Source organism: Alosa pseudoharengus, unplaced genomic scaffold (genome assembly GCF_046254945.1).
Source record: "Alosa pseudoharengus isolate Yale_2024_CS ecotype anadromous, Long Island Sound unplaced genomic scaffold, YU_APseudo_1.1 YU_APseudo_1.1_scf_22, whole genome shotgun sequence".
Taxonomy (NCBI): Eukaryota; Metazoa; Chordata; class Actinopteri; order Clupeiformes; family Clupeidae; genus Alosa; species Alosa pseudoharengus.
Window position 1 is genome coordinate 18,122,417 of NW_027468680.1, and position 15,455 is coordinate 18,137,871.

At 39.6% G+C, this 15,455-nt stretch overlaps 1 protein-coding gene and 3 gene segments (V, D, J or C); all 4 read right to left on the reverse strand.

The window, feature by feature from the left end:
• Positions 1-1,400: 1,400 nt before the first annotated feature.
• Positions 1,401-3,852, reverse strand: LOC143138788 (immunoglobulin lambda constant 6-like). The segment is given in 3 exon segments: positions 1,401-2,021; positions 3,336-3,521; positions 3,684-3,852. Coding segments are annotated over 3 exon segments (564 nt in total).
• Positions 3,853-5,478: 1,626 nt separating this feature from the next.
• On the reverse strand, positions 5,479-7,400 carry LOC143139569 (immunoglobulin lambda constant 6-like). The segment is given in 4 exon segments: positions 5,479-6,016; positions 6,657-6,729; positions 7,096-7,253; positions 7,352-7,400. Coding segments are annotated over 4 exon segments (609 nt in total).
• A 3,053-nt stretch (positions 7,401-10,453) lies between these two features.
• Positions 10,454-12,495, reverse strand: LOC143139570 (immunoglobulin lambda constant 1-like). The segment is given in 5 exon segments: positions 10,454-11,058; positions 11,492-11,578; positions 12,005-12,109; positions 12,236-12,298; positions 12,486-12,495. Coding segments are annotated over 5 exon segments (594 nt in total).
• Positions 12,496-13,404: 909 nt separating this feature from the next.
• LOC143139571 (immunoglobulin lambda-1 light chain-like) lies at positions 13,405-15,455 on the reverse strand. Its single transcript, XM_076300147.1, has 3 exons — positions 15,337-15,455; positions 14,929-15,225; positions 13,405-14,016 (listed from the first exon to the last, which is right to left on the reverse strand). The coding sequence occupies exons 1-3, from the start codon at positions 15,383-15,385 to the stop codon at positions 13,688-13,690; spliced, it is 675 nt and encodes a 224-aa protein (XP_076156262.1). The 5' UTR covers positions 15,386-15,455; the 3' UTR covers positions 13,405-13,687.

Here is a 15,455-nt window from a genome sequence, read left to right on the forward strand (position 1 = left end):
GGGGAGATTTATGGAGCTTTTAACTAGTAAATCACAGTGATCATTTGTATGTTTTAATCATTATAACTTCATATTTGTAAAATTTGATTTTCATTCAGCACAATGTTGCCTGCGGGCTTTAAAATAAGATTTTTGTTAAGCATGAGACTTGTAATGCATTGAAATCCAGATAAATATTTTTTGTGTTATTGATAAGTTATAAGGATAGGTGGTTTAAAATAATAAGTTATCTTTAATTCTTAAAAATAGGAATTATTTCATTTTTCACCGTTATGGTACAATGTTGCCTTGAGTCAACAAATCTTAAAAATATATAAAAAATAAAAATATTATATAATATGTTATAATTAATATATATAATTATTGTTCTCATCATCATCATCCTCATCAAATCAAATCATCATCTTTAACCAAAACGAAAGAATTTTTTAAAATGTACAGCATAAAACGCATTCATTCTAATTGGGGTCATTTTTGACCCCACTCATGGAAGAGTGTAGGTACTGGTAGGTCATGCATCTAAGGGTTAAGCATTGCATAGTGTACTGAAGGTGTGAATGCAGGAGAACTCACTCTAGCATAACTTAATGCAACCTATTTATGCGTTGATGGATTGAAAGCTCATGAAATGAAAATAACTGCTGGAGGCACTGTGATGATGCTGGATGCTGTGTGTGAACACACTACAATATTAAAATTGACAAGGGAAGGGATATGGCAAATGACACAGCCATGTATGTGTGTGTTTGTTATTAGAAAAAGGTTCCTTTGGCCTCAGAGGAACCGCCACTAGTCCTGGGATTGGGCCTAAAAAAAGTCAATGAGTGAAGTGCACGCACATCTACAAAAATTAAACAGGTGCTGTGTATAATGCTTTGTCGACAATTGAAAAATAAAAAGATACCTGCACACTGTTATAAGCTCCCAGAGTGGTTTATTACGTTTCGACCAGAGGGATACCTGACGAAGACCTCTGGTCGAAACGTTGTTAATATAGAACAGTTTGCGGGTATTTTTTTTATTTTTCAATTGAACCTAAAAAATCATGGATTTCCAAAATTTCTATCTGATTTCAGGTTATGCACAAGGAAATTAAAGTTCTGTTCTGAGCCAGAATACTACTCATGCTTGGTCACAGGAAATGTTGATCTAAGTTTGGAACAGAATGTAAATGAGTTGGGCGGTTTCAGTTCTTGACGTGGCAAACGGTTATTCGCCATATTCAACATGGCTCATGTCACCACTGTGTGTTTTTTGCTATAATCCTTGGCTAGTACAGAAACAAAACTGTAAAGTTTGTTGTAAAGGCAGCAGACCCAAATATATTTTTAAAAGTTATATGTATAGTTCAACTGGGTAATTTAATACCAACGCAACAATTAAATACAAACAGCCATGTATTTTCATGAAAATGCTTTATTGAGATTCTTAAGTAAACAGAATGATCTTTTAACAACAATGCATGATAAAACAACCAAATAACACACATTAGCCACAAAATATTTAAAGGAAGTAAATACTGACTAAAATACAATCCAGAAATTATATTTGTACTATGTTGCTATTGATATTGAGTAGTTTGCAAAGAACAGAAGAGATTGCCATATCTGGAAGAGAATCCTATGGCTGCATTTAGGCAAAAATAGCCCATTTGTGTTGCTCTGCCTCTGAGCTGACTCCTGCTCTCTGCCTCTAGCTGCACTGTCCGTGTGCCACACTCTTGCTCAGAGGGCTGGAGAGGGCGGAGTGGCTCAGCTGACAGGCGTAGGTGTGTCCAGAGCGCCAGCGTTCCGGCTGGACCGTCAGGACGCTGCTGAGGGAGAAGGTGCCATCAGACTGGCGCTGAGACTCGCCCGTCTGGAAGTCAGTGCCCGCCACAGCTTTGCCCTCCTCTGACCAGGTCAGGGTGGCACCGTCAGGGTAGAAGCCCTGAGCCAGACACACCACCGTAGCCCTGTCCCCAGAGGAGAGGTCCTGGGAGGGGGCCAACAAGACCAGCTCAGGAGGAGTCGGTGGATGAGCTGAATGGAATGAAAACATGAGGTTATGCCTGTTTAACAAATTATTTACTTTACAGATAGTCTTACTTATCAGATGATTGAACACTAAAGTGATCCTATATTCATCCTCTTCAGAACTGTATGAAACAAAATATTGCATTGATATCCAGGCTTTACGATCAGCCAAAATATAGCAAAAAAAGGCAATAATTTTATAATTGTAATTATTTATGTCCTGCAATGTAGTATTATTGATAATATGCAGTACATTAGCAATATTATCATTTGGTGAGAACACAAGGAAGAACACAAGGTTCTTGTTGATTCACCATAAAATACATGGTGATATAGTTCAGTTTTGGTTTAATTAATTAATGTCAATCGCATTATAGATTGCACTGTCTGGGTTACAGTGGTGCTACATTACGGAGCCCGGGAGGTGTCACTGCAAGATTTTTTTGTGTATCGAGAGTGTTCGCTCATTTACTAAATTGTGTTCTCATTTCACTAGACTGTTTGCTCGTTTTAGTAAAGAGTGCACTCATTTTAGAAAATAGCCCAGAATTCAGTAAAATGAGTGCATGATTTAGTAAAACAAGCATCCAATTTAGTAAAGCACATGATTTGGTAAAAGCGTAAGTTTTCTCAATATAAAACTATATATATAGTAAAAACAATGCAGCACATTGACACATAAAGCTAAGAAGTGCTGAGTATCAAACTGCTTTTGATATAAAGTGATACCAGATTGTAAAGCTAGGTGTAGTGAATCAAGGGTTATATGACAGTGTTTGCATTGTATTCAACATTGTTTAGACAAATATTATTAAAGTCCTAAATTAAATACAATATATTAAAATATAATAAATGTAAAATAATGACATCAACAGAAACAGTTACATACCATTGCTAATGATCAACTGTGTGCCTCCTCCCAAGCTGCCGTGCCACAGTGTTATATCGCCATACAAAAACCCCTCAGCTGCAGCTCACTGTTTGCAATGAGACTGTATGCTTCACTGCTCTTGAAGTCAGGAATCAGACAGTCCAAGAGCAGGAAATGGTCATCATCCAGGCAGGAAGTTGGGTCTCACACATCGTCCCACACTGACTCAGCTGCAGTCTTGAAGAGTAGAGTGTGACTGAGAGATTTAGTTCAGATTTAACTTGAACTCTGGGATCAGAGGGGTTTTATGCTGGCCACCTATTACAATGAAACACTGTGGTGATCTTCACAGATAATGCACCCGCAGTAGTAAACTGCCTCGTCATCTGCTGTAACGCTGTTGATGTTAAGGTACTCGTTAACTCCACTGTCAGTGTACGTAAACCTACTGGGAAGACCAGATGCTCTGGTGCTGTCAACAAGCAAGAATGCTGGAGCGCTGCCTGGCTTTTGCTGGTACCAACTTATAACCCAGTTTCTTGTTGTACTGTCCCTCGTACAGCGAATCTGCACATTTTGGCCCAGTTGAGTAGATATTGATTTCTCTTGGGTCAGGGTAACAATGGCTTCCAAACCTGTAAAAATAAACTCAATAGTTTAAATGCGCCTGTCCATTAAATACATTTTTAAGAATTCTTAAGAATAGGATTTAGTATTGAAAACATGTACCAGATTGTTTGTTACAATTAAATGGCTATTGAATAAAGATCCCAGAGATAGTGCAAACATTGTCTTACCAGAGAGAGTGAGTATGAAGGCTGTGAGAGAGGAGGTGTTGAGGATCATGATCAAGTCTGCTGGGATCCGAGTGGTGAGAGTCTCTGTGTCTGTGGTCCCCTCAGTGCAGGAGAGAGATAACCTCACTGCTCCTTATAAGGCTCAGCACCCCCCTACAAACACACACACACACACCACCCCCTTTCATACCTGTCATCCTCACATCAGGTCTAATGAGTCATACAAGTGTTGTCTAACCCCAGTGTCTGGCATGGTCAGACATTTTACAAATAAGTGGACAATAGTGTAAATAGCCAAATGAAAGACACATTTCAAAGATGAAACTGATCGAAAGCATTTTGTCTTGATTTTAATAATAGTGTTCAGCAACTTATAATGAATATATCCCACAAAAAAAGTATTGAGATCTAGTGTTCCAAATGGCATAAAAACACACATAAACAATTGTTCATAATTTAGTGAACATATCTTATTCCAGAAAATGATGTGAACATTTCCATTGATACATTTGCATCAGGCAGTTTCAGTTCTTCATACTCTCCTAACTCCATGCAGCTGTGTTTCAGCATGGGCAAATAACCGTTTCAGATAGCTTATCTCAAGATCCTCACTTGAACTGATGTCAGGGAGCATGACGGTTCATGAGAGCATACAAACGACCAGAATCATTCTGATTCGCACATAAGATTATTCTGGTTTTTGCTATTTGTTTTCATGAATGTGATTCTGATGAGTAACTATAAACTTTACTACCAGTTCACAGCCATGCGATGAAAGAGTAAACCAGCAACAGTTCAGTGATTGTAGCTAATCACCACATCATGTTTTTACCAAGAGGACTTGACAAACTGTATAGGCTTTTTAGAAAGCAAATTATATGATACCCAAAAGTCCTCTTTTTATTCCTAGAGGACTTTGTTGTAAATATTGTATATACACCTATATATTTAAGTTTTTAGCAGGTAAACCTACCTTTGTCCAAGAAGATTTAGAGTAAAAAAGATCCTATTTACATTTGTATTATGTCACGGCCCCTCTACCATGGGTGCCTGTGCCATGGCCATTGCCCTGTTTTACTGCAGGGGTCCACTGGGGCACTAGGTATCCCTATCTTGTCTTGTGTGTTTTACTGGCTTCCTGATTGTTACACCTGGGCCCGGGTGTACCTTTATAGGCTAGCCTGTGGGAGTGTCCTGGCTTGTCCCTCTTCCCCGCTCACTTCGCCTGTGAGAGATGTCTGGGTGGCTTGACTGCAGCAGGCCCAAATGATGGCTGAGGCGTCTTCTGCTTTTGTTTTGTTACTTTCTTTTTTGTAAATACCTTTTTGTAAATAAATTATTCTCTTATTAACGCTAACCCCTCGAGTTGTCTCCATATTTGCCATGGTCTTGAGCCAGATCGTGACAAAGTGGGGGCTCGTCCGGAATTTGAACCCGGGACCTCTCCTGTAGGGGGAGGGCACTTTGTCACGATCTGGCTCAGCTCTCACAGGCGAAGTGAATCAGGAAGCCTGTAAGACACACAAGACAAGATAGGGACACCTAGTGCCCCGGTGGACCCCTGCAGTAAAACAGGGCAATGGCCATGGCACAGGAACCCATGGTAGAGGGGCCGTGACAATGTGCATACCATGGGTATCAAGCACATTATCTTGCGTTTGTTAGTATATCAGTGGAACCACAGGAAAATAACCAGCTGTATTTATATTAAAGCTTGTTGGTATTTTTCACTAGAGATAGAATACAGCAATATGTTTACTTTTTGGAGAAATAATGCACTCGCGAAAAGCATGTATTGCATTTGAAATAGAGATGCTTTATTGAGACACATTTAAAAAGTTACAGAAGCCTTTGAAGGAGCAAACTTTTAAGATACAATATATTTAAAGGTATGATAACCAAAGGACACATATTTCACAAGTAAGCACAAGCAACTAAATATCCATCAAACACGCAACACACTAACTTACTCCTTAACAATTAAAGAACAGTTGCTCTCTGCCTCTAGCTGCACTGTCCGTGTGCCACACTCTTGCTCAGAGGGCTGGAGAGGGCGGAGTGGCTCAGCTGACAGGTGTAGGTGTGTCCAGAGCGCCAGCGTTCCGGCTGGACCGTCAGGACGCTGCTGAGGGAGAAGGTGCCATCAGACTGGCGCTGAGACTCGCCCGTCTGGAAGTCAGTGCCCGCCACAGCTTTGCCCTCCTCTGACCAGGTCAGGGTGGCACCGTCAGGGTAGAAGCCCTGAGCCAGACACACCACCGTAGCCCTGTCCCCAGAGGAGAGGTCCTGGGAGGGGCCCAACAAGACCAGCTCAGGGGGAGTCGGAGGACGAGCTGGAGGTGGATAAACAAACGATTACATTGACAAAAACGTTTATATTGTTATCCTATGAGTCATGTAATAAATATCTACTAAAATATATTAAATATAAAAATAGTATTAAATATTATATGTATAAAATAGACAAATTTCATATTAAAAGCATCAAAAGAAGATTTTGGCTAGTGTTGAATCTTTTACAGGATCAATTAATTGTCACATAAAGGAATTCACTGTGCCAATTCAGATTAAGGCTTAAAAAGATACAATTTTAAATGTACAATTTAAAAAGGGGGTAAAATGTAAAATGTATCAATACATTTACAGTTACTAAATTTTCATTTTGTTACCCCATGTAATAAGCATCCAGTACAAATATATTAAATAAAGAGAAAGTATTGAAATCATACGCATACAATGGACAGATTTCAGATTAAAAGTGTCAAACGAATTGTTCTAAAGATTTTGTCTAGTATTGAATGTTTTACCTGATTCATTTATGTATGGTCATATGAGGTGCATATTTCATCATATAATGGTTAAATCAAACAGTTGTAGATAAAACATAATCACATGAAGAAATGACAATTTAGAAAGATTGATTAATGGGTGTAGAGTAACCTTGTTCATAAATTAGGTAAATGTTTTACCCACCGTCAGTCACGGTCAACTTTGTGCCTCCACCAAAGTAGGTAGCCCACAGTGAAACATGCTCGTACAAAAACCTCTGAGCTGCATGTCACTGTGTGTAATGAGACTCCATGCTTCAATGACCATGAGTTGTGTGATCAAAAGGGAGGAAATGGTCATCAACCTAACAGGAAGTAAGTTTAGACACATCAACTGACTCAGAATGACCTATCTCTAGATGGTGATGAAAGCTGGACTGGTTCTGTTCATTGTAAGATCAGTTTATAACATCACAGGTTTTTGTCTAAGCAGATCACTACTCTGAACCACTGTGAGCTGATGCAGTGCATCCATGACAGGCACAGTAATAAGTAGCTTCATCCTCAGCAGTCACTCCGTTGATGTGCAGATATTCTTGACTTCCAGACTCAGAATATGTGAATCTGCTGGGTAGCCCGCTTACTCTGGTGCTGTCTGCCAATAAGAACTTCGGGCTGCCATCCTTCTGCTGGTACCATGTTAATGTCCAGGAAGATGTACTTGGTGCACAAAGGATCTTCACATTCTGCCCCAGTTGAGCGCTTGCAGACTTGTCCTGAGTCAAGACAAGGGCCTCCAAACCTGAGGACACTATTCAACAATTTAAATAACAACACTGAATCTCAATGCAATGCACAAACACCCTGATGAAGAGTAAGATTTCATAGATGCTCTCCTACCAATGATAGTGAATGCCAGAGCAGAGAGAGTGGCCGTGTTGAGGATCATGATGCTGAGCTCTGTAGCAGTGAGAGGAGAGTTTGTTCCCTTCAGTGTGTGAGACACGCTTTCTCTCTCGTCCTTATAAAGAGCAGCTCAGTGCCTCTTTCCTGCCCTCCTTTCCCCTGCACTAGCTCCAACCACTCACACACCACACAGGTTGTAGCAGTGGAGCTCATATAAGTTCTGTACAGAGATGCAGATTGCCAACATATTCCATATTTATTATCTCTGTATGCATTTCACAGACACATGCTGTATACGGTAATAATCATGTCAGTTATGGCTGTTTTTTCTTGCATAATGCATCTATACCTGTAATGTTTTGTTAGCTTTCCCTTGTATTCAGTAATCTATCCAATGTATATTTAAAAAAATATTTTTACATTTGATATACTACTACTACTACTACTACTACTACTACTATTACTACTACTACTACTAATAATACTAATAACTAGATGTACCGCAGAGCGGTACAAAATATGACCGCCGCCCAGTCCAGCACATTTTTTCCACAAAAATAAATCACGCTGAAAGGCCTATATGATTCTAACTGTCTCACTAAATTGCATTATCCACACTCAATTTCACATGTAAAATTAATTTTATACAACCCCCCATCTTGCCTGTTCATAATTCTAAGACAAAATATAAGAGAATATAAGAGAAATTCTTGAATTGTGTGCATGTGTGCGTGTCCTTCCATAACCACTCATTTCATGTATAGCGCCACCTAGTTAAACATAAAAAAGTAAAAATGAGGTGTTGTAATTGAAGGTATCTGTGACCTAACATAGTCAAAACGAAATTGGAAGTGTAGGATCATTATGACACCCTCTGTATGCACGCCAAGTTTTGTGGAATTCCGTTCATGGGGGGCCACACAATAAATTAATTTATGTTACTATACACCAACTGGCCTGTAGGTGGCCGGAGACAGTTTTCTGTGAATATCTCGAGAACCGTAGGGCCTAGGAGGTCCACCTTTTTTATGTATGTTGGTCTTAAGGGTGCATGTCAACCCATCCCATTACCACTTATTTCATGTATAGCGCCACCTAGTTAAAAATTAAAAAGCAAAAAATGAGGTGTTTTCATCACAATATCTCTGGCTGACAAGGTCAAAACTGCACGAAATTAAAAGTGTAGGATCATTATGACACCCTCCGAATGCATGCCAAGTTTTGTGTACTTTCGTTCATGGGGGGCCTTACAATAAAATCATTTATGTGTACATTTAGTGACATACACCAACAAGGATTCCCGGGACACTGAAAGACCGGGGTACACAAAAGTTGGTGGGCATGTACCCCCACATGGATAGCATGGAACCATCATTTTTCGTTTTGATCTGTAGCCCCCCCGCTGGACTGGACCCCCCGAAAGGAGGGTAGGGCAGACAGAGTTCTCTGTGAATATCTTGAGAACTGTAGGGCCTAGGATGACCATTTTTTTCCGTATGTTTGCCTACAGGGGTCATGTTAACCCATTTCATGTGCACACATGTGCACAAACAGATACACACACACACATACATTCACAGTAATCATACGTATGACACATACTCACACAGTAGACATATGTACGCTTGCATGCACAGGCACATATGCAGGCACACACACAAGCACGCACACACACACACACACACACACACACACACACACACACACACACACACTCACACACACACACACCCACACACATAACATAAACATAACACAAACAATCAAGAATTTCTCAGAATTATGAACAGGCAAGATGGAGGTGGGGTTGTATAAAATTAATTTTACATGTGAAATCTATGAACTAATCATGTTTTGGTACTTGTTGTCTAGCAGATACCAGTGAGAATTGAGTGTGGATAATGCAATTTAGTGAGACATCGTAAATTTCAGCGTGATTTCTTTTTGTGGAAAAAATGTGCTGGACTGGGCGGCGGTACATCTAGTTTGTCAGCACTATTAAGCATTTTTTTCATAACTGTCTGGTATTATATATATTATAATTTCCAAAGAAATGTCCCTGAAAGAAATATAAGGAAATGTAAGGAAATAAACAAAGAAATGCAGTCAATGTCAGTGAATGAAGATGCAGTTAGAACAATGTACTAGTCAGAGAAACACTAAAGGACATTTTGCCAGCTGTGATGCTGCAGTTTATGTTGCATGCAACAGTGATCTCTTCCCACCTACTCCACTAGAAGTTGTTTTGCCATGGCAGGAGTTTTTTTGACTGCTAAAAGTATATGACTGTCTAAAATCAGCCAGTCATAAAGACCTTATGGAAATACTCACTGACTCTACATACAAATACAAAATAATACAATTTTAATATAATATTACCTCCTGCAACAATTCTACTTCATGAAGTGTAAGACAATTTTCTCAATATATTGTGACATGAAAACTAAACAAAGAAAAATATTTTCGTTTATTTAACTGGTTTCAGTTCTTCGTTCTGTCTTATCTGTGTGCAGCTGTGTTTCAGCATATGGAAATGATGGGGTCTGAGGTTTTGAAAAGATTTGCATTCTTCTCCATGACAGGAAGCTGACAGAGTCCTGAGACCAGACTGTTAAGGAGATGAAGATCTCACTTAGATTATCATTTTGAAATTCAGTGAACTAAACTAATAAGCTAAACTAAACTATCACTGATTTGTTTTCAGCAGGATTAAGTTAGTGATTTAGATGCACTGCCATGCACTGGCCACAGGTGGGTTACATTCTAAAATGGCACCAGTAGATGGAGACAGTTTGCTATATTTTGCATCATTCTCCAACTGCAATGGAGAAGTGGTGACGTACTATGAGGACAGCATAGATTTCACCTTTGACTCTTCCCTCAGAAACAGTTGGTCAAATGGTGTGTGTTAGCTTTCATTTAACTGTTTAACTGCACTGAGGTGTTTATATCAAGTTACACCTTTCTTTTTGTCAGTGTGTGCTAGACAAGTTGATGAAGCACAGCCATATTTATATGTTGTCCCTTTTATTGATTGGCACAGAGAAAAATAATAGAATGAAGTTATTCTGGAATAAAGATGACATATCATGCATATTTATGAAATCAGAATGTTTTATTGAGATGCATTTGTGAAGAGATTTTCAAAATAACATCAAGCAGTTCAAATCAACAAAACAACACTATGTAGCCACACATGCTTTTAAGCACATAAACATTCAACAAGCCCACATAAATTCATTCCTTTGGCCTTTGGTAGAAGAACGCATAAGGTAGGATATAGTGAATGTCTGTGCATATGAATATGTGAGCATATAGCAGTAGCTGAGACACTCTTGTGTGTGCGGCTCGGCTGACTCCTGCTCTCTGCCTCTAGCTGCACTGTCCGTGTGCCACACTCTTGCTCAGAGGGCTGGAGAGGGCGGAGTGGCTCAGCTGACAGGTGTAGGTGTGTCCAGAGCGCCAGCGTTCCGGCTGGACCGTCAGGACGCTGCTGAGGGAGAAGCTGCCATCAGACTGGCGCTGAGACTCGCCCGTCTGGAACTCAGTGCCTGCCACAGCTTTGCCCTCCTCTGACCAGGTCAGGGTGGCACCGTCAGGGTAGAAGCCCTGAGCCAGACACACCACCGTAGCCCTGTCCCCAGAGGAGAGGTCCTGGGAAGGGCTCAACAAGACCAGCTCAGGGGGAGTCGGAGGATGAGCTGGAAGTGGATATATACAGAATTACACTCACTAAATCTTTAACATTTTTATCCCATAAATCTTTTGAATTCTTATCCCATTATGAAATAATATCTAAATATATATTAAATATCAAGGTCTTATTGTAAATATATGAATAAAATAGACATACAGAATTGATTTAGAAGATTTTGGATAGTGTTGATTCTTTTAAAGGATCATTGAATTGGCAGGTAAATATGATTACACTTCTTCATATAATGGTTGAATCAAACTGTTGCATTATCAAAATAAAAGGTAATAACATAAAGGTATTCTGTGCTGATTCATCCTAGTTTAAAAATAGGTCAAGGCTTGAAAAGATTACATTGAAACAAATGAAATATGCTAAAATATAAGATTGGTCAATGTATGTACAGTATTTTTTTCAAATGAGGTAAATGTTTTACCCACCGTCAGTCACGGTCAACTTTGTGCCTCCACCAAAGTAGGTAGCCCACAGTGAAACATGCTCGTACAAAAACCTCTGAGCTGCATGTCACTGTGTGTAATGAGACTTCATGCTTCAGTGACCATGAGTTGTGTGACCAAAAGGGTGGAAACGGTCATCAACCTAACAGGAAGTAAGTTTAAACACATCACCTGACTCAGAATGACCTATCTCTAGATGGTAATGAAAGCTGGACTGGTTCTGTTCATTGTAAGATCAGTTTATAACATCACAGGTTTTTGTCTAAGCTGATCATTACACTGAACCGCTGTGAGCTGACGATGAGGTGCAGCCATGACAGGCACAGTAATAAGTAGCTTCATCCTCAGCAGTCACTCCATTGATGTGCAGATATTCTTGTCTCAGAGACCCAGAATATGTGAATCTGCTGGGTAGCCCGCTTGCTCTGGTGCTGTCTGCCAATAAGAACTTTGGACTGCCATCCTTCTGCTGGTACCATGTTAATATCCAGTCACCAGTCCCACTGCTTTTTGTAGCACTTGGTGCACAAAGGATCTTCACGTTCTGCCCAAGCTGAACTCTTGCAGACTTGTCCTGGGTCAAGACAAGAGCCTCCAGACCTGAGGACACCATTTAACAATTCACATCTTTAAAAACTATTAAACCCAATCCAAAAACATAGCACAAAAGTTGACACACTATTGAAATGAGAGTCAGTAAGGTTGTGAAGTCAGTAGATGTCCTACCACAGAGAGTGAGAGCCAGAGCAGAAAGAGTGGCCGTGTTGAAGATCATGATGCTGAGTTCTGCTGCAGTGGCAGATGAGAGAATAGGGTGTGAGAGAAGCTTCTGGACACTTCCTTATAAAGAGCAGCTCAACTCCATGCTCCTGCCCACTTTCATTTACCTCATTTGATCCCCAAATCTCAGAGAGGACTTGAATTTGTCTGGGGACATCTGAACATCACATCCATATTATAATAATTTATTTATTACCTTTCTTCATTTTCATACATGAATTAATCTGAAAAGATGCCGTGTTTGATATAATGTGATATTATAAAAATTTTATGACTCTTTCCCTGTTACTGTGCTCTGAATATCTCTCACTTACATCTAACGCTTTTCTGCTGACTTCCCCTCTGCTATGCCAGAGGTGAAACTGAGTAAATACCACCCTGTATTATTAAATACCACTTGTAAGTAAATACCACTTGTTTTGACAAGAGATGGCAGCAGTTACCAAGAAGTTGTCTGAATGCCAACAACAAGGGGAACAAGTGAACTGATCTAATTTCAAATTAATTTCACCAAAGTAATATTTCAGATTAATTAGAAATTATCTAATAACTTTATGATATTATAGAATTTCAAAACAAGAGTATTATTAAAAGATATCATGAAATCATTTTGTTGTGGGTTTTCTAATAACAGTTGGGTTGGTTGGTTGTCTAATACAGCTCTCTACCAAACACTTTTTTAGAAACGGATGAAGCTTATGGTAATGAAGTTCACTGAAGGATGGTTTCAGACTCATATTCTGTTTGCAGCTGTGTTTCAGCACATGGGGTTGAAGGTTGTTGAAGGATTTGCATTCTACACCATGGCAGGAAACAGACAGTGTACTGAGACCGGTCTGTTAGATGACTGGGTCTTACTTCACTTTAACAATTCATTTGCCACTTAGACTTTTGTTTTCTTTTAATTTGTGTTGAAGAAGTTGACGCTCAGATGTCTAAGTACAGTATATATAACTCAATCACTCAGTTAAAAGTAAATCAATTCAGTAAAGAAATAGTCCATCATCAAATTTAACAAATGAATGCTGAGATTCACATGTCCACATGTTACTGTAAAGATCCCTTCTCGTATGGCAAAGTGAAATCCATTTTGTAGAAAATAAGACAATGTGTCCTGTTTTCATTAAATTAAAGTATTTATTGAGATGCAGTGGTGCAGATAAAATGTGCACCATTTAAGGCATGGAAAACAAACAAAATAGCACGATGTAGCCACATATGCTTTCAAATGAGTACATTTTCAGCAAACACAAAGATGCCCATCCTCTTTCAAACACCACTAGCCTTTGGTTTGAATGTATGGAATAGGGAAGAGTGAATGCCTGAGGATATGTGAGCATATAGCAGTAGCTGAGACACTCTTGTGTGTGCGGCTCGGCTGGCTCCTGCTCTCTGCCTCTAGCTGCACTGTCCGTGTGCCACACTCTTGCTCAGAGGGCTGGAGAGGGCGGAGTGGCTCAGCTGACAGGTGTAGGTGTGTCCAGTGCGCCAGCGTTCCGGCTGGACCGTCAGGACGCTGCTGAGGGAGAAGGTGCCATCAGACTGGCGCTGAGACTCGCCCGTCTGGAAGTCAGTGCCCGCCACAGCTTTGCCCTCCTCTGACCAGGTCAGGGTGGCACCGTCAGGGTAGAAGCCCTGAGCCAGACACACCACCGTAGCCCTGTCCCCAGAGGAGAGGTCCTGGGAGGGGGCCAACAAGACCAGCTCAGGAGGAGTCGGTGGATGTGCTGGATGTGGATAAACACACAATTACATTCAGTAAGAAACATAACAGTATTTTAATAGTATCCTGACATTAAATAAACAGTAACTGTCAGTTAGTTGAGTTTAGATTAGGATTTAATCAATTATATACATTAATTTAATTTAATTTTCTTAATATTCAAATGTCACCCGAATGCTTGAAGCCTATATAGATTTTTTAAATTTCAATTTCAATATATTTTTTTTGTTACTGCAATTTAAATGTACAATTCTGATCTTGTTTGTTGTATATTTTGTTGAAATGTACATTTGTACATTTATATTGATACTCAATTCAAAGTGAGACATTTATTTTGGGACCACTTGTATATATGTCTATACAAAACCTTATACAGAAATGCAACAAATGTTTTGGAATATATCAATACATCAAAACTAGTTAATTTAATACTGTGTCAATTCAATACCTTGAACTGCTTTTTATCTCCTCAATTAAACAGATGTTTAGATCACATTTATCATAATAAAAAATATTTGCAATTAACTGTATAAGATATGAACAAATTTACACTAAATATTTAACATGAATTTCTCTTTTTTTCATGATAAACAATAGTTTTCTCACCATCAGCCACAGTCAGCTTTGTGCCTCCTCCAAAGTAGACACTACTCCACAGTGACACATACTCGTACAAAAACCTCTGAGCTTCATATCACTGTGTGTAATGGGACTCCATGGTTCAGTGGTCATAAGTCCAGAGATCATACATGGTCAAAAAGGGAGGAAATGGTCATTATCTGGAAGACCAGCAGATCAGGAAATTGCTTTCTTACTGATCCCCATCTGGCATACTATTCTCAGAGGTTTATCAGGTTTTATTTTGATGTTGGAATGAGTTTCTAGGGCCAGGGAGTTTTAGTACCAGTAGTTCATCTGATTGGAGCACTGTGAGTTGTGTAAATACCAGCACAATAGTAAACCGCCTCATCATCAGCCGTCACTCCATTGATGTTCAGGTACTCATTATAGCCATTATCAGTGTATGTGAACCTGCTGGGCAAACCATTTGCCCTGGAGCCATCAGAAAGCAAGAACTTTGGACCACTGCCTGGCTTCTGTTGGTACCAGGATATCCTCCACTTGCCACTGTCCCTAGAACATTGAATCTGAATATTTTGTCCCAATTTTGAAGTTTGGGTCTTCTGCTGTGTCAGCACAATTGCCTCCAGACCTGCAAATAATGCAACATATTCAGTGCTTTTTATAAAGAGTTATACAATGCTTCAAACAAAAAGTATATAACACTAAAATAATGCACTTTGCTTAACAGAAATCCCCTCACCAGTAAGAGTAATAATAAGAGCAGTTAGAGAAGCAGTCTTCACAGCCATGATTATTCTTGTGAGCTCTGACCATAAATGACAGAAGTGTCTCTTATGTTCCGTTGCGTACAGGACAGAA